The sequence below is a fragment of the Babylonia areolata genome, chromosome 28 (assembly GCF_041734735.1).
Source record: "Babylonia areolata isolate BAREFJ2019XMU chromosome 28, ASM4173473v1, whole genome shotgun sequence".
NCBI lineage: Eukaryota > Metazoa > Mollusca > Gastropoda > Neogastropoda > Buccinidae > Babylonia > Babylonia areolata.
The window spans coordinates 2,907,352-2,926,766 of NC_134903.1; the positions used below are offsets into that span (position 1 = coordinate 2,907,352).

Sequence of the window (19,415 nt, forward strand, 5' to 3'; positions counted from 1 at the left end):
CACAATATACACACAAACATACACATACTACACAAAGACATTACACACACACACACTACTCAAACACATTACACAAACACACACACTCACTACATGACGGAGCTCTGGGGGTACTTGAAGTCCCCGACATGGATGGTGCCGATGATGATGTGCAGCACTATACACACAATATTTACACACAACAAACACACACTACACAAACACATCACACACACACACACACTCACTACATGACGGAGCTCTGGGGGTACTTGAAGTCCCCGACATGGATGGTGCCGATGATGATGTGCAGCACTATACACACAATATTTACACACAACAAACACACACTACACAAACACATTACACACACACACACTCGCTACATGACGGAGCTCTGGGGGGACTTGAAGTCCCCGACATGAATGGCACAATAGTTACACACAACACAATATTTCCACATAACACAATATTTGCACATAACAAACACACACTACACAGACACATTACACACACACACACTCACTACATGACGGAGCTCTAGGGGTACTTGAAGTTCATGACATGGCTAGCACCAATGACATGCTACATTACACACACAATATACACACAAACATACACATATTACACAAAAACATTACACACACAAACTACTCAAACACATTACACATACACTACACAGACACATTACACACACACACTCACTACATGACGGAGCTCTGAGGGTACTTGAAGTTCATGACATGGCTGGCAACAATGACATGCTACATTATACACACAATATATACACATAACAAACACACACGACACAAACACATTACACACACACACTACTCAAACACATTACACATACACTACACAGACATGTTACACACACACACTCACTACATGACGGAGCTCTGAGGGTACTTGAAGTTCATGACATGGCTAGCAACAATGACATGCTACATTATACACACAATATATACACATAACAAACACACACGACACAAACACATTACACACACACACTACTCAAACACATTACACATACACTACACAGACACGTTACACACACACACACTCACTACATGACGGAGCTCTGGGGGTACTTGAAGTCCCCGACATGGATGGCACCGATGATGTGCAGCATGACTCGCCGAAACTCCTGCTGGTGCTGTGTAATGAAGTTGTACTTCACCACCAGGATGGAGTTGGTCGTCAGCAGCACTATCTTCTCCCTCTCCAGGTCCCAGTGATCGATCCTGCAACAGTGCAAGCCCCCCCAAAAAAGTTTTTAAACTTCTTCTTATTCTTTTTTCGTGGGCTGCAACTCCCACGTTCACTCGTATATACACGAGTGGGCTTTTACGTGTATGACCATTTTTACCCCGCCATGTAGGCAGCCATACTCCGCTTTCAGGGGTGTGCATGCTGGGTATGTACTTGTTTCCATAACCCACCGAACGCTGACATGGATTACAGGATCTTTAACGTGCGTATTTGATCTTTTGCTTGCGTATACACATGAAGGGGGTTCAGGCACTAGTAGGTCTGCACATATGTTGACCTGGGAGATCGTAAAAATCTCCACCCTTTACCCACAGGCGCCATCACCGTGATTCGAACCCGGGACCCTCAGACTGAAATTCTAACGCTTTAACCATTTGGCTATTGCGCCCGTCAGTTTTTAAACAATCTTTAACATATCAAGGCAAGGAAAGGCAGGGCAAGAAGTTTTTTTCATGTACCCCATGGGGGGCATAGAGTTTCAGTTTCAGTAGCTCAAGGAGGCGTCACTTCGTTTGGACAAATCCATATATGCTACACCACATCTGCCAAGCAGATGCCTGACCAGCAGCGTAACCCAACGCGCTTAGGGGGCATAGAAACATTACATATTGACGTCTGCAACACACACCATTTAAACAAAACGAGTGATTTCAAAAAGTAAAAACAAAAACAAAAACAAAAAAAACAAAAAACAACAACAACAACGAAAGGCCCTCATAACAAAGTAAAATTATTGTTTGTATCAACAACATAAAAAAGTAAAATTTGTAACAAAACACAAAGTAACATAATTACAACACAAACACAAAATTATGTCAGTATACACTTCATCAGTGTGTTCCCTCAATGACAAAGGGAAATAGGTATATGTAACAACAGCAACACACACACACACACACACACACACAGCAACACACACACACACACACACACACACACACACACACAGCAACACAAACCACATGCTGACTTACTCTGTGAGGAGCCAGGCACCCAAAAATTCTCCATCCAGTTCTGGTTTGATGATAGATCGGACTTTCTCCACTGCACTCTGAAAGGCGTTGTCCTGCACACACGCACACACACACACACACACACACACACACACACACACATACAGTACACACACAGAGGTGCACAGAGACACATAAACACACACAGAGGTGTCCACACACAGGCACACACAAACACACACACACTCAAACTCACACATACAGAGAGAGAGAGAGAGAGAGAGAGTTCAAAATACAGACCCTTCACTCCTGCGCTGATGCTCAGCACATGTCATACAACACAATGGCACTAATAATGTGCTGATGTACATTGTTGTCCTAATACCAAGCATTTTCTGTTTCGCTCAGAACAACAGAACAAAAGTCCGCTAGGCAAGAAGTGAGAACAATCTACTCCCTTTAAGGATGGTGCTCAAATGTGTGTGTGAGTGTGTCTGACAGTGAGTGAAAAGGGTGATGTATTGTAACATTCATTCATTGCAAAGGAACATGAACAGGCACAAGATCTTTTCAACACATTTCAAAACTGTGTGTGTGTGTGTGTGCGCACGCGCGTGTCCGTGTGTGCATGTGAGAGAGAGAGAGAGTACACGCTGTCATAAACGCTGGTTCACGTGCGTGCGCGCACGCACGCACGCACACACACACAGACACACACACACACACACACACACACACACACGCACACACACACACACACAATAGGACTTACTGTCATTATCAGCACCAAAAAAAGAAAACGAAATAAAGAATAAGAAAAGATATCAAGCTCTTCACCTTGTAACTGAAGAAAGTCCTAGCAGCCATGTCGGACTTTGTTTGCCCTGGACGCAACGATGTTCTGCTACTTGAACTGCGCACACTCTGTCGTCCGACCACACTTCCCGGACGATCTCTGGACAATCCAGGGCCTTCGAAGCCAACCTCTGGCGTTCCTGCTCCATTCTGTGTGTCGCTTTCAATCTGCAGGGTTGCGCCGACAAACGCTCCTTCCTGAAGAGGTTTTCCATCGTCCAGATTGGCAGCTTGGTCCCTGCCTTCCGCAGGACGAGTCACTGTTTCTGTCGCCATTTTGAAACAAATAGTGTTGTCGATGACGTCACTTACCTGGCGATCACATGACCTGGGTCACATGACTTGATGCATTTAGCTTGAAGGACAACTGCGTACCATCTTCACTCGAAAGGCGTATGCCTCCAGGAGTGTAAGATGTTGCTTATAACTCACACTACGTGATTCACAGGGTACAGCAGGTGTTATACGAAATATCTGTTGCTTATATGACTTTTTTTTTGTTGGAATGGGAACTCGATGAGGACTTTTTTCATTCATGTCACTAAGTTCGCGGAAGCCGACAGCGTCGATAAACTCACATGAGTTAGTCAGGTTTTATCACCAGTCGTTAGCCTTGAGGCTGCTGTCCAAAATATGGTGTTAGTATTCTTTCAAAGATGCTGATGTTTTCATTTGGAGTAGTTAGTGTTACTTTTTGAATCAATGGTATGTAGTCTAATGATTTTTTTGATATTGTTACTCCCAACGAAATGCCACGTTCACAATTGTCTACCCCAACCACACCCCCTCCTCCCCCTGATCCCCACTCCACTACACATACACTTGATGGCAGAATTATCAGATCCACCATCCTGTACATAATTTCAGTCAACCCTTATACCCACCCCACTTCACAGTTACTCATATCAATATTTAGGCCTGCAGGCCTGATAAGGACTTTGACCTGCATGAAGTGGGGAAGAAAAGAGTCCCCACACATTAAGCATTTTCCCAACATTGAGTGCACAATGCTTGTCTGTTCATAAGTCAAGAAATATCTAGATGAGTTTTGTATTTAAAATTCTGTAAATGAACGTCAAGATAATCTTTGACTCACTTGTGTAAACAAAGTGAGTATATCTTATTTAAAGTAGTCACTGTTCCTGCAGAAACAGCATCTCGTTTCAAATTATTCCAAACATTTGTCACTCTGTTACTATTAGGTCATCATTCTGGAACCATTATGAATCTGAGTCAGAGGATGAAGAACCAGGAGATGAAAGGCTTTAGTCAAGGGAACGTTATCATTAATTGCCCCGAAAGCAAGCAATGACCAACACTTTTCATGCTTTTTTTATGATTGTACAATAAAAAGTTTTGTAAAAGAGAGAGAGAATAGCATGACAGTGGAGGGGATAACTGTTCAGCGAAATGAAAATGTAACTTTAAAAAAATGAACTTCATTACTTAAAAATGTATTATGGTTTTGTATGATAATGATAGATAAATAGACCCATAAAAACACATGGATAGATAGATACATACACCCAAGTTATATAATCATCTGTTACTTAGGTGGCATGATGAGAAAGATTAAAGTTTATATCTACTCATGTTCCTTCTAATTCTGCATATAAAATTTGCACAGCAATGTAGTGCAGGGCAAGCTGGTGTTGTTTTTTTCATTTTCTGTTCTGTTTGTATGCTTGTCTGTCAATGAAAATAGATTTTTTTTTACAAAATGTAGTCAGGGAAAACTTGTAGCTGTATGTTACAACAACAGCACATTCAAGGGGTTAATTTCAATGGATAGGACTTGTGAGGCCTGTTAAACTGAAGCAACTAAGCTACTGCTGCTGCCTCATACCCAGGATAGTGTATTATATATTTTCAAATGGGTTACTTTTATTATAGCAGGACAAGGGCAGGTAAGGCAAAAAGCTAGGCAATAGCCACAATTTTTCACCTCAAGTAGGAATGTGTAATGCTCACAACAAGGTCTGGACATTCACTCCACCAGTCACACACACACACAGGAGCAGAGAGGGAGAAATGTGAATATCCCCAAAAGCTATACCACATACCATTTGCAGAAATCATCAGGATGTTTTGCACTGGAAACTGTTTCAGACACAATGATGGCCAGAAACACCACAGAGCCGGGGAAGACTACCACAGAATTTGCTGCAGGGTGGTTGTGGTAGAGCACAGGTTCCAGTAGCTCACTGATGGATACAAGTTCATTAGACTCTGTTGGACTGTCACTGTTTGGTTCCAGTAGCTCACTGAACGGACCCAGCTTCATCAGACTCTGTGGGGCCATCACTGTTTGGTAAGACTTTTTTTTTCTTACACCAAACAGCACCTCAGTGCATGAGGATGCTACTGCTGCAGAAGATGACACGGCTGAGGGGTGCCACTGCACTGTGGAGTGATGGCCTAGAAGTAACGCGTCTGCCTAGGAAGTGAGAGAATCTGAGCGCGCTGGTTCGAATCGCGGCTCAGCCGCCGATATTTTCTCCCCCTCCACTAGACCTTGACTGGTGGTCTGGACGCTAGTCATTTGGATGAGACGATAAACCAAGGTCCCGTATGCAGCATGCGTTTAACACACGTAAAAGAACTCAGAGCAGCAAAAGGGTTGTTCCTGGCAAAATTCTGTATAAAAGTCCACTTCAATAGGAAAAATAAATAGAATTGCACGCAGGAAAAAATACCAAAAAAAAGGGTTGCTGCTGTAGTGTAGTGGCGTGTTCTCCCTGGGGAGAGCAGCCTGAATTTCACACAGAGAAATCTGTTGTGAGAAAAAAAGAAATACTCACACTCAGCCTCACTGCACCAATGTTGTAGAGGGTTTGTATAGGTTTTAAAACTTTATAAATATATGCCAAGAATGAATATATAAATATGATGTGTCTCTCCAAAATGACTAACCCTTTTCAGTTCACTCTAACCACTTGGAAAATCTTTGTAATTTTTTTCTCTCTGAGTCTGAACATAGAGTTGAAACTTCTAGCTCCACCAATACCGTCTACTGCAGGAGAAATAGATGAAATTTAGTTTCAGGACTATCTTCAGCTACAATGGCAGAAATTATAACTATGTAGGGAGCTTTATCCTGGTTCATGTGAATGTGAAATAGTGGTTTGGGTTTGTAGAATATATAATTATTGTTTGTAATTTGTGTTCTATTTACAGGGAAGAAAAAGAAAGAAAAAAAGAAAAACACAGTTTTTGTCAAAGATAGCTGTGAAATGCCTACCTGATTTTCAAACTTAGCTGTAAGATAATGTTTTAAAAAAGATTGATCCCAAACAGTTTTTCTGACAAGTCTTGTGCATGCAGCAGATGATTCATGCAAGGGGTGTAAGCCACCACACAAGACAAAATACTGTCCCTTTGATGCAAGTTGAAGACTTCATGCTTGGGTATCCAGACACACTGCAAAATATAAATGTGAAAAACAAACCAAATGCCTGTGGAGGTGTGTGTTGGAGGTGTGAAGCATAGCTTAGAAAAGCCTCAGTTTGCCAGATAGTTATGGAAGGACAAAAAAATAAGCATAAAGCTTTTACTTCACTCTGCACAAAGACTGGACATTCTGTTGATAGGAAATAACACTATATTGTGGTGTTTGTTGTTTTTGTTGTTGTTTACCTGTGTATGACAACAGCATGTTACAAGACTTTTTTCTATGTTTTAGAGTTTTAACTCTTTCACTGCCAAGTTTCTGTGTGAAAAACAAAAACACTCCCCAGCACCAACTATTTTTAGAAGCGATGCTCTCTGTCACAGGCTTCGGTTCATGTCAAAACAACACCATGGACTTGTTCACTGCAAACTGGGTCAGGGGGCAAAGGTTAGTCATTGTTCTATTGATGGGAAACTGGCTGCAGCTGTTGAGCTTTGTTACAATATGAAAGTGGTTTTTATCAACATGACCCCTCGATGTAAAACTTAAGTCGCCTATGGCGGTGAAAGAAGTAGAGGTTTGGTTCCAACGAAAAGATTTTTTTAAATTTCTGATGAAAAATTTGTATCAAATATTATGTATTACTTTTTATGGGGGCTGGGGGGAGGGGGGCTTGGGGGGGGGGTCACAAGAAGATTTCTGTCTGTGAGATTCAGGCTGCTGAGAGTGAACCCTGTTGAGTGAAAGATTTTGGTGATTCTGTGCAGACTGCTGTGACAGATTCAAACACAGAATTTGAGCCTTTGCCGCCTCTTGCCTGCTACAGGTGAAGAGATCATCGAGATACACTGTACAGGAAACACTTGCAGCGTGCAGCAAAATCTACCACAGTGGATATAGGGAGAATTATGATGGTCTGTGAAAGTTTCAGTTGTTTTTTTTGGTTTTATATATATATATAAATTTGTGATGAGAGGAATGGCACATATTCATGCAGACAAGCATGTGCACACACAAGCATGTGCACTCACGCACATATATACACACATTCGCACAAACAAGCATGCACATATAACATACACACCACTCATACTCCCCAAGATGTGTGTGTGTGTGTGTGCACACATGATTGTTAGGGTCCCTAACAATCACACACACACACACACACACACACACACACACACACACACACATACATACATACACAAACAAGCACACGGGCATACACACATGCACAAGCATGCATATATTATATGCACACACACACACACACACACACACACACACACATATTCACACACACAAGGCACAAAGAAAAAAATCAAGACTTGAGATGCATCTTTTTTTTCTTTTCTTTTTTTACAATTACAGTACACATACTGTACCCTTGACCCACTGGTGCAGACTCCGGCAGGGGTCTGATTCCTTGTCCTGTGCAGACTGCTACCCATGATAAGGGGAGAGAAGGAAAGTATGTGCGACCAGGTATCGGTGTGTTTTCTTAACAACAGTATGTGACATTTCAGTGTGTTGTCTGTTGGTGTTTTAAAGGCTTTTAATGAGATGGACCAGCGAGAGAATTTCTAACAACAGTATGTGACATTTCAATGTGTTGTCTGTTGGTGTTTTTAAAGGCTTTTAATGAGGTGGACCAGTGAGAGAATTTCTAACAACAGTATGTGACATTTCAATGTGTTGTCTGTTGGTGTTTTAAAGGCTTTTAATGAGATGGACCAGCAAGAGAATTTCTAACAACAGCAAGTGACGTTTTAATGTGTTGCCTGTTGGTGTTTTTAAAGGCTTTTAATGAGATGGACCAGCAAGAGAATTTCTAACAACAGCAAGTGACGTTTTAATGTGGTGCCTGTTGGTGTTTTTAAAGGCTTTTAATGAGATGGACCAGCGAGAGAATCTCTAACAACAGCAAGTGACGTTTCAATGTGGTGCCTGTTGGGTGTTTTAAAGGCTTTTAATGAGATGGACCAGCGAGAGAATTTCTAACAACAGCAAGTGATGTTTTAATGTGTTGCCTGTTGGTGTTTTTAAAGGCTTTTAATGAGATGGACCAGTGAGAGAATTTCTAACAACAGTTTGTGACATTTCAATGTGGTGCCTGTTGGTGTTTTTAAAGGCTTTTAATGAGATGGACCAGGGAGAGAATTTCTAACAACAGCAAGTGACGTTTTAATGTGTTGTATGTTGGTGTTTTTAAAGGCTTTTAATGAGATGGACCAGCGAGAGGACAGCCCCCAGGTGACAGCCGGTCAGAGCGGATTCCTGGACATTGTCCATTTACTGTTGGAAGGTGGGGTGGACGTCAACACCAGGATAGGTGAGTCCATCTTCTCCTTTTTTTATGTATGTATGTATAGGATAATGATGATGATAATGATGATGATTATAGAGAAGCCGTCTGCCGTGTGTGTGTGGCAGGGTGCTAGCAAGTGCCCATGAATTTGTGTGCATGTGCATGCCTGAGTGCATGACTGTGTATGACCTTTTTTACCACACCATGTAGGCAGCCATACTCCATTTTCGGGGGTACACTGACACTAAAAAAACCGCCATCAACACCCTTGACAGTCCACTAAAGAAATACTGTCCAAATATTCTACCAGAGGTAGAATCTCCTCTGTTATAACAAAAAATTTTAAAAGTAATATGCGTATATATGTGAGACAGACTGAAACCTGACTGAATGACAATCTTAGATAATTAAAATCAATCCTTTTTCTGTCTTTTAAAACATTTTTCTCTTAAAAAGTTTTTTTTTTTTCTTCTTCTTCTTTTTTTTTTTTTTTTTTAGGCCGTTTCCTCTACCCTAATGTTCTGGACAAGGTAGGGGACGTAACCCTGGACGTTGCCATTCACCACGCCCACAAGTTCAGCGAGAGCATTTGCCAGGAGGTTCTGCAAACACTGGTGAGGGAAAGTGGGGGGCGGTGGACGTCGACTGCACCAACATGGATGGGCAGACAAGTCTGATCATTGCCGCCAGTCTGCTCTGGCCTTCCGTCATTCAGGTTCTCTTTTTTTTTTCTTCTTTTCTTTTAACTCTTTCACTGCCATAGGCAACTTTAGTTGACTAGACAGTTCACTGCCTTCTTCTTCTTCTTCTTCTGCGTTCACTCGTATGCACACGAGTGGGCTTTTACATGTATGACCGTTTTTACCCCGCCATGTAGGCAGCCATACTCTGTTTTCGGGGGGGTGCATGCTGGGTATGTTCTTGTTTCCATAACCCACCGAACGCTGACATGGATTACAGGATCTTTAACGTGCGTATTTGATCTTCTGCTTGCATATACACACGAAGGGGGTTCAGGCACTAGCAGGTCTGCACATATGTTGACCTGAGAGATCGTAAAACTCTCCACCCTTTACCCACCAGGCGCCGTCACCGTGATTCGAACCCGGGACCCTCAGATTGACAGTCCAACGCTTTAACCACTCGGCTATTGCGCCCGTCGACAGTTCACTGCCATTGTCGACTCTTAGTCGACATCAAGGGTCATGTTAACAAGACTATTTTTCACATTGTGACAAAGCTTGACAGCTGCAGCCAGTTTCCCACCAATAGAACAACGACTGAGTTTGAAGTGAACAAGTCCTTTGGGTTGTTTTGACATGAAGCGAAACCTGTGATGAAAGCATAGTATCTAAAATATATGGCGCTGAGGAGTGTTTTTCACTGGTGCAGACTCCAGGATGGGTCTGATTCCCTGTCCTGTGCAAACAACTACCCCGATAAAGGGGAGAAAATGAAAGTAGATGCGGCTGCTTAACTCCCCGCCCTATATATTACCTCCCCTATGCGTGCCTGTAGAGCGCCCTCTTCTTCAATCCCTCACATGCATCCAAGTGGCTAAGTGGTTTCTTTTGTTGTTTTTTGGGGGTGTTTTTTGTTTGTTTGTTTTTTTGTTGTTGTTTTTTTTGTTTTTTTTTTTTTTTTTTGCATTTCATACTGTCTATAGTTTCTTAATGCTTTTAAAAGGACATAGGACTACCTCACTCATTTTGGTGATCAGGCGAAGATTAAGCCAAGATCGCTGACGATAGAAGGACACCCGACGGGCGCAATAGCCGAGTGGTTAAAGCGTTGGACTGTCAATTTGAGGGTCCCGGGTTCAAATCACGGTGACGGCGCCTGGTGGGTGAAGGGTGGAGATTTTTATGATCTCCCAGGTCAACATATGTGCAGACCTGCTAGTGCCTGAACCCCCTTCGTGTGTATATGCAAGCAGAAGATCAAATACGCACGTTAAAGATCCTGTAATCCATGTCAGCGTTTGGTGGGTTATGGAAACAAGAACATACCCAGCATGCACACCCCTGAAAACGGAGTATGGCTGCCTACATGGCGGGGTAAAAACGGTCATACACGTAAAAGCCCACTCGTGTACTTACGAGTGAACGTGGGAGTTGCAGCCCATGAACGCAGAAGAAGGACACCCAGGTCCTGCTCTTTCAGCCACTGCAAACACCACTACTCCTCCTCTTTCACCTTCCCCACCACCCCCCGTGCCCCTCCCTATCCCATCCACCACCCCTCACACTGCCTCCAACATCGTCTCTGGCTGTCACTCAGGCATTTATAATGTGCACTATCCCTTCAGCTCAGGTGCCGTGAGCACTAACAATTAACCCTTTCACTTCCAGAACTATTTATGGTTTTTGCAAAACAATCACCAACCTTAAAAAAAAAAAATCACAAAAATTAAGATTAAGCTCAAAAGTACAAAGAAGTATGTGTTCTTGAAGGAAAATGAATAGAGAATATAATGTGGAGTGATGGCCTAGAGGTAACGCGTCCGCCTAGGAAGCGAGAGAATCTGAGCGCGCTGGTTCGAATCATGGTTCAGCCGCCGATATTTTCTCCCCCTCCACTAGACCTTGAGTGGTGGTCTGGACACTAGTCATTTGGATGAGACAATAAACCGAGGTCCCGTGTGCAGCATGCACTTGGCACACGTAAAAGAACCCACGGAAACAAAAGGGTTGTTCCTGGCAAAATTTCTGTAGAAAAATCCACATCGATAGGAAAAACAAATAAAACTGCATGCAGGAAAAAATACAAAAAAATGGGTGGCGCTGTAGTGTAGCGACGCGCTCTCCCTGGGGAGAGCAGCCCGAATTTCACACAGAGAAATCTGTTGTGATAAAAAGAAATACAAATACAAATACAACAAATAATGATCCTAACTTCAGTGTTCACAGGATGAGATAACTCCCAATCAGGAGAAGATCTAACCACCTCTTCTGTACTGTACGTTCTGGCAGCCATGTTGACACGCTCAACAACTTTTTGCTTTATAAAATGCAAAACAAACTGCATCAAAATCAAGCCAGGACTTGCCAAGATGCCCTTTGCAAGGGAGGTAAGCGTATGCAAATGAGTGGCTGGACACCTGATTCTGCAGTTACCGCTAAACTGCAGATATATCCGTGGTTGGAAGTGAAAGGCTAAACTTTGATGTGTGTGTGTGTGGGGGGGGGTTACAAAAAATTAAGACCTCAGGGTACTATAGGCAAGGTAATCATGACTTGCGAACAAAGCATATCAAATGTGTGTCAGTGACAAGGCACACACGCATGTACACATACACACTTGGGTGCCACACCACATGCGGCCACCAAGACATCCATGAAGGCCGTGACCTTTCACCTTTGACCTTTTGACCATTTTTCATCACCATTCAGGTCCTGCTGGAGATGGGAAGCGACGTCAACGCCCGCGATCGATGGGGCCAAACTGCTTTGTACTACTGCTTCCGCGGCGTGGACAGGAACTCGGGGGTGGTGGTGGTGGACAAGTCTCGGCACTGTGCACGCCTGCTGGTGTCCGCCGGGGCCGACCTCAGCATGCTGACTGCCGCGCACGACACACCCCTCCAGGCTGCCATCAGGAACCGGAACCTGAAAGGCGTCTGCTTCCTGCTCCGGGCGAACTGTGACCCCTCCCTGCCACCGCCTCCTCCTCCTCCCTGTGATCAAGGTGAACAGCGTTTCGTTTCCGTCGATAGGATGCAGGCCAACGGAACCCCTCTGCACATCTGCTGGCAAGTCAGAGACTTGAAGACGTTGAGACTTTTCTATCAAGTGGGGGGCAGGGTGGCAGCATGCCCCAGTCCCGAGGAGTTCTGCGCCGAGGTGCACAGACTGGCCTCACAGCCGCGACGGCTGACGGAGTCGTGTCGGGTGACCATCCGTCATGCACTGAGATCCAGTGGGGGGAGAGGGCTGGGGTTGACGGTGGAGGAGAAGGTGGAGGGCGGGTTGCCTGTGGGGCGTGTGCCCAGGCCCCTGAAAGACTTCCTCCTGCTCAGGGACGAGGGGCTCGACGTCTGCGTGGTGTCTTGAAACGGCGAGGAAACTTTCCAGTTATGTTTTATATTTGGATTAACTTTTTCACGACCACATTTCTGTGTGAAAAACACTCCTCAGCGCCAAATATTTTAAATATGATGCTCTCAGTCGCAGGTTTTGGTTCATGTTAAAACAACAACATGTACTTGTTCACTTTGAACTTGGCTAGGAGGCAAAGGTTAGTCATTGTTCTGTTGGCAGATAAACTGGCTGCAGCTGTCAAACTTTGTTACAATGTGAAAATTGATCTTGTCAACATGACCCCTCAGTGTCAACTAAAGTTGCCTGTGGTGGTGCAGGAGTTATGTTTGCACACCTCAAAATGCACTGGTGTTTTTGGGGGGTTTTTTTTGGTTTTTTTGTTTAGTCATTTGGATAAGACGATAAGCTGAAGCCCTGTGTGAAGCATGCACTTTGTGTATGTGGATGTCGGGTGTGAAAGCGCTTTGATTTGTCTCCGAGTCAGTGCTCTGTAAATGATGTTACTGATTAGGTTTTTAATGGCAGAATTGCTGGGATGTTGGGCTTCTGATCTAGTGTTGACCAGTGGTCAGGGCTGAAGGCCCTCTTTTCTGCACAGTCCTGTGTCCTTGGCACTTTGCTCTGTTTTTTCTCAACTGACCCCAATCGTGAATGCGTCACCTGACCCCAGTCGTGAATGCGTCACCTGACCCCAGTCGTGAATGCATCACCTGACCTCCGTTGTGAATGCGTCACCTGACCCCCGTTGTGAATGCGTCACCTGACCCGTCGTGAATGCGTCACCTGACCCCAGTCGTGAATGCGTCACCTGACCCCAGTCGTGAATGCATCACCTGACCTCCGTTGTGAATGCGTCACCTGACCCCCGTTGTGAATGCGTCACCTGACCCGTCGTGAATGCGTCACCTGACCCCAGTCGTGAATGCGTCACCTGACCCCAGTCGTGAATGCATCAACTGACCCCCGTTGTGAATGCGTCACCTGATCCCCGTTGTGAATGCGTCACCTGACCCCAGTCGTGAATGCGTCACCTGACCCCCGTTGTGAATGCATCACCTGACCCCCGTTGTGAATGCGTCACCTGACCCCAGTCGTGAATGCGTCACCTGACTGTGGCTGGGGAACATGAAGATGGTGGAGGAAGATGATGGAGGCTGGCCTTCCTGTGGTGCACCCAAGGCACGGTGGATTTCATTATAAAAAGTATTATTTATATTCTAAAAAGTACAAAGATTGGTGTCATGGCCAGATCAGTTAGGCATTGCGCTTCGGAATGAGCGATCAGAGTTCAGAATCAGAGCCTTCTTTTGGCCAGGGGAAAACGTAGGAAGCAGGAAGAGCAATGCATTTCTCTTGTCAACGGTTTGCATTTGAAACATTTAAAAACTGGCAAAAAGTAGAGTAGGGTAGAAAAGTAATTAAGAAAAGCCCTTTTCTTTATGATTTTAACTGAAGCTAAGGCTGATGACAGTGTTTTCCTCAAACACCTATCCACATACAAATGCTTTCTCAGAAGAGGCCTTATCATGTGGTTCAATGATCATGACTAAAATAGGGCAAAAATCCTGACGTGTTCTTAGTAAGTTAGTCAAAACTATACCCTGCATGCAGACACTGATACTCCAAATGGACCAAATACAGCAAGCAAGCAGACACACAGTGACCTCAACCACACCAGCAAGGACAGGTTTATACACAAAAGAAAAAAAAAACGGCCCTCATTTCACCAGTCAAGCCAAAAACGTTTCCACACTAAGGAGGATCAGATGGACACAAACACAAGAGATGCTTACACAAGCAGCAGTCAACCCTAAGCCAGCACATGTAATGCAGAAGAGAAACCAGAAGTCAGCTTTGAACAATACAACAGAACTCTTGAGAAAATAAGCATGTTTGCCTGCGGTGCTCTTTTTGCAGTGGTGTTCTTTTCCTAATAAGGCAGTCAGTTTGGGGGATGCTGGCTTAGTCTAGAAACTGCCAAGCATATGCGCTTGTATAGCTATGCTTGTAGGGACATTACAGGTATATAAAGATTAATGCTCACACAAGCTGACCATGCCAAACCAAAAAGATGTTGTTTTTTGTTGTTGTTGTTATTTTAACCTTAGGAGTTAGATTATATATATTATATATATTATATCTATTTACATCTAAACACACACATACACACACACACACACACGCACACACACACACACACACACACACACATGAAAATTATCGGTGTTAACAGATTGTGTGAAATTTAATGCATGTGTGTGGTTTATCGACTGCACTTACATGGATGAAATTATGTGTGGAATGTATTTTTTGTCTGCACATGTGGTACATTTACATATGCTTCTGCCTCCGTGGGCTGCAGCACTTTGTTCACTTGCATACATTTGTGAATGGGATTTTTTTTTTTCTTTATTTAATGTTATGAAAACCATTTTTACCTCACTCTTTTGGCAGCAGTTCTCCGTTTTATTTTTTGGGGATGTGAACGATGGGCTTGTCTTTTTTGTGTGCAAGGAATGTGTGGAATGAGCACAAGGAATGTATGGAATGTCTCTTTTGTGTGCAAGGAATGTGTGGAATGAGCACAAGGAATGTATGGAATGTCTCTTTTGTGTGCAAGGAATGTGTGGAATGAGCACAAGGAATGTATGGAATGTCTCTTTTGTGTGCAAGGAATGTGTGGAATGAGCACAAGGAATGTATGGAATGTCTCTTGTGTGCAAGGAATGTGTGGAATGAGCACAAGGAATGTATAGAATGTCACTTTTGTGTGGGGGTTGGTAGACTGAGTATGTATAGAATGTGTGGAAAGATTTTTTTTTATGATATGATGGACTTTGTATTATAGAATGTATGGAATATCTTTTGTTTTTTTGTGCAAAGATAAAACTGGGTTTGTATAAAATGTGTGGAATGTCATTTTTGTGCATGAGTGGTGGACTTAAGATGTTTCATATAAAATGTGTGAAATGTCTTTTTTTTTTTTTTGCAATGACAGACTGGCTGAGCGTGTAAAATTTTAAAGAAATTTGTGAGATGTCATTGTTGTGTGCAAGGAAAGACTGAGTATGGATAAAATGTGTGAATTGTTATTCTTGTTTGTGAGTGGTGGACTGTGTATGTTGTGTGTGAAATGCCACTTTTTGTGGGCACGGATAGACTGAGTGTGATAAAATGTGTGGAATGTCATTTTTATGTGCACGGATAGACTGAGTGTGATAAAATGTGTGGAATGTCATTTTTGTGTGCACGGATAGACTGAGCATGAATAAAGTGTGTGGAATGTCATTTTTGTGTGCACGGATAGACTGAGTGTGATAAAATGTGTGGAATGTCATTTTTATGTGCACGGATAGACTGAGTGTGATAAAATGTGTGGAATGTCATTTTTGTGTGCACGGATAGACTGAGTGTGATAAATTGTGTGGAATGTCATTTTTGTGTGCACGGATAGACTGAGAGTGATAAAATGTGTGGAATGTCATTTTTGTGTGTAATAATAGACTGACTGAGTGTGAATAAAATGTGTGGAATGCCATTTTTGTGTGCACGGATAGACTGAGTGTGAATAAAATGTTTGGAATGCCATTTTTATGTGCACGGATAGACTGAGTGTGATAAAATGTGTGGAATGTCATTTTTATGTGCACGGATAGACTGTGATAAAATGTGTGGAATGTCATTTTTATGTGCACGGATAGACTGAGCGTGAATAAAATGTGTGGAATGTCATTTCTATGTGCACGGATAGACTGAGCGTGAATAAAATGTGTGGAATGTCATTTCTATGTGCACGGATAGACTGAGCGTGAATAAAATGTGTGGAATGTCATTTCTATGTGCACGGATAGACTTGAGCGTGAATAAAATGTGTGGAATGTCATTTTTATGTGCACGGATAGACTTGAGCGTGAATAAAATGTGTGGAATGTCATTTTTATGTGCACGGATAGACTGAGCGTGAATAAAATGTGTGGAATGCCATTTTTGCGTGCAAGGAAAGACTCAGTGTGTACAAAATGTGTGGTATGTCATTTTTCCACGCATTAGTTCATGCATAGCCCCATTTCTACATTCCTTTAATGTACTTCAGAATTGTGTTAATGGTTTCTGATTAGTATTATTATTATTATCATTACTGAATTGTCACTGTTAAATGCAATTGCATGTTAGTTATGCATTTTTTGGGGTAGTTTTCTACCTTTCCTGTTTTCCTCTTCCCTCTCCTCTCCACTCTCACCCCCCCCCCCCCCCCACCCCCCACCCCCACCCCCGCCCCCTCGCCCCTACCTCCCCCTGTCCCCTTTAAAAAAAATTTTTTTTTTTTTTTTTTTTTTTTTAAATGGTCTAATATCACTGATGGTGAAAAGACGCTAAACTAAAGAAAGAACATGCATATGTGCCCAATTGATTAAACTTTTGTGTGTGTGTGTGTATGTGATAGAGGAGGGAGAGAGAGGGAGACACACACACACACACACACACACAGGTACATGCAAGCATGCACACACACATACATATATTGTAGGGAGGGCAGTAAGATTGGGAAGTGTGAGAGGAAGTGTGAGAAGGGATAGAATGGGAGGTCCAATTCAAGTCATGTATGGGAAGGGTTTTACTATAATCGGGGGTTTGTTCCCATTATTAAAAAAAAAGGGGGGTGGGGGGAGGGTTGGGGGGGCCTCCATATCCCTGCAAGGCTTGTGACCTCTTGATTTCCTTCTCTCTCTCTCTCTCTCTCTCTCTCTCTCTCTCTCTCTAAACATCTTCACCCCTTCTAACAGTAAATAACTCTGATCTTTGAATTACTGTAGACAGTAAAAAAGGGGTCAGTTATGTCTTATTTATTGTATCAGTTATTGTTGCTGTTGTTGTTGTTCTTTACTTGCTTTCTCATTTCATCATGTTTTGTTTTGCTCTTTTCTTTTTTTTTCTTTCTTTTTTTTTTCTTTCTCCTCTCGTTCTGTTTCTTATGCATGCATAAATCTATTCATTTCATTCTATCATAACCGTGACTAATCTCCAAGTAATATTGGTGATGGTGGTAGTCACTGTAGTATGCTGCACTTGCCACATGTAAATTTCAGAAACAGTAACAATACTGTACCTTTTGAACACTTGGATGTTTCTGGAACTTCTATACTGATGACATCTCTCTCTCTCTCTCTCTCTCTCTCTCTCTCTCTCTCTCTCTCTCTGACTCACTGTCCTATCCATCTGTCAATCTTAGTGTGTGGGGGGAGGGAGGGAGTGCTGTCAGTGTGTGTGAGCGCGCGTGTGTGTATGTATGTGTGTGCGCTTGCGCACGCGCGTGTGTGTATGCATGTGTGTGCACGGGTGTGGGTCTGTATGTGGGGGTCGGGGGGTTCTTTATATGTATACCCTTCTGCATGAAAACCTATTCCTTTCATTTATGTGTGTGCTATTTGTAATAGATGTGGATTAGCAAGGACAGATTGGAAGAATAGGCTGTGCCTAAAATCTTAATCCTTGAATAAAAACGTTTTGAGTTCTGAGTTCTGAGTTCTCTCTCTCTCTTCCCCTCCCTCGCCCCTCTCTCTATATATATCTGTCACCCTCTTTCTTTCACCTTCTCTCTCTCTCCCCCTCCTCCTCTTCGTCTTTTTTTTAGCAATGATTAATTTGTCGTTGAATAACCTCGTAACGTTTTAGTACATGCACTCTTGGCACAGTTCATTATGTTATAGAATCTTTTTTTGATTGTGCCAGCTTTAGGATGCCTACTTGCCTCAGCTGGTTGAGTGCCAAGCTTACAGTCGGGTTTTGAGTTCAAGTCTCAGGTCCCCTCAAAATCAGTGTGGTGAAGAATGTTGTGAAAACACAGATATGAAAAATAAGTGCTGAGAAATGTGAAGAGAATGTTTGAAGGTTGTTGTTTTTTCTGCACGCAATAAACATTACTTACATCACTCAATTTCAGGGGGAAAAAATCATTAATGACAATAATTTTCTCTTTTTTTTCCTTTTTTTTATTTTTTGTGCTCCGTAGATGAAGATGCTGTTGACATCTGAGTGTTTCAAAGAAAAAAAAATTAATAGAAAAGTTGAAAGGCACACTGAATACAAATTTTTAGTTATGTGTGTGTGTGTGTGTGTGTGCGTGCGTGTGCATGTGTGTGTGTGTCTGTCAGTGTGCGCATGTGTGTATGTGTGTGTATGTATGTATGTGTGTGTGTCTCTGTCTCTCTCAGACACATTGTGTTTTTTGTTGTTTTTGTGTGTGTGCATGTCTAATATCACAAAGTATTGAAAAGACATTAAACTAGAGAAGACATGCGTATGTCCTCTGCTCACAGACAATATGACACACAATTAAGTGTCTGGGAGAGAAAGAGAGGATGTAGAATAACTGGAAACGATTCACTGACAAACGTGAACAGTGCGTACCAACAGAATCAAACAACCATCATAATCACATCATGACTGACAGACGTGAACAGTGCGTACCAACAGAATCAACCATCATAATCACATCATGACTGACAAACGTGAACAGTGCGTACCAACAGGATCAAACAACCATCATAATCACATCATGACTGACAGACGTCAACAGTGCGTACCAACAGGATCAAACAACCATCATAATCACATCA

At 42.8% G+C, this 19,415-nt stretch overlaps 2 protein-coding genes across 4 annotated transcripts in view; one reads left to right on the forward strand and one right to left on the reverse strand.

Moving 5' to 3' along the window:
- The window catches only part of LOC143301752 (tumor protein p63-regulated gene 1-like protein), a 22,952-nt gene extending 17,591 nt beyond the window's left edge, over positions 1 to 5,361 (reverse strand). The window contains exons 1-4 of the mRNA XM_076616140.1: positions 5,161 to 5,361; positions 3,042 to 3,371; positions 2,226 to 2,317; positions 1,047 to 1,223 (exon numbers count right to left, since the gene is read on the reverse strand). Coding sequence (XP_076472255.1) covers positions 1,047 to 1,223; positions 2,226 to 2,317; positions 3,042 to 3,371; positions 5,161 to 5,361 — 800 coding nt within the window. The remainder of the gene's footprint in view (positions 1 to 1,046; positions 1,224 to 2,225; positions 2,318 to 3,041; positions 3,372 to 5,160) is intronic.
- Positions 3,421 to 13,559, forward strand: LOC143301832 (uncharacterized). Of its 3 annotated transcripts, none has more exons than XM_076616240.1 (7): positions 3,421 to 3,508; positions 5,169 to 5,370; positions 7,218 to 7,364; positions 7,822 to 7,921; positions 8,665 to 8,782; positions 9,257 to 9,473; positions 12,151 to 13,559. In XM_076616240.1, exons 6-7 carry the CDS (start codon positions 9,414 to 9,416, stop codon positions 12,808 to 12,810), a joined length of 720 nt encoding a protein of 239 aa, XP_076472355.1. In that variant the 5' UTR covers positions 3,421 to 3,508; positions 5,169 to 5,370; positions 7,218 to 7,364; positions 7,822 to 7,921; positions 8,665 to 8,782; positions 9,257 to 9,413; the 3' UTR covers positions 12,811 to 13,559. The 3 variants fall into 3 exon arrangements, with proteins under 3 accessions (XP_076472355.1, XP_076472357.1, XP_076472356.1); XM_076616241.1 differs by lacking the exon at positions 3,421 to 3,508 and adding an exon at positions 3,531 to 3,764; XM_076616242.1 differs by lacking the exon at positions 7,822 to 7,921.
- Positions 13,560 to 19,415: the final 5,856 nt, after the last annotated feature.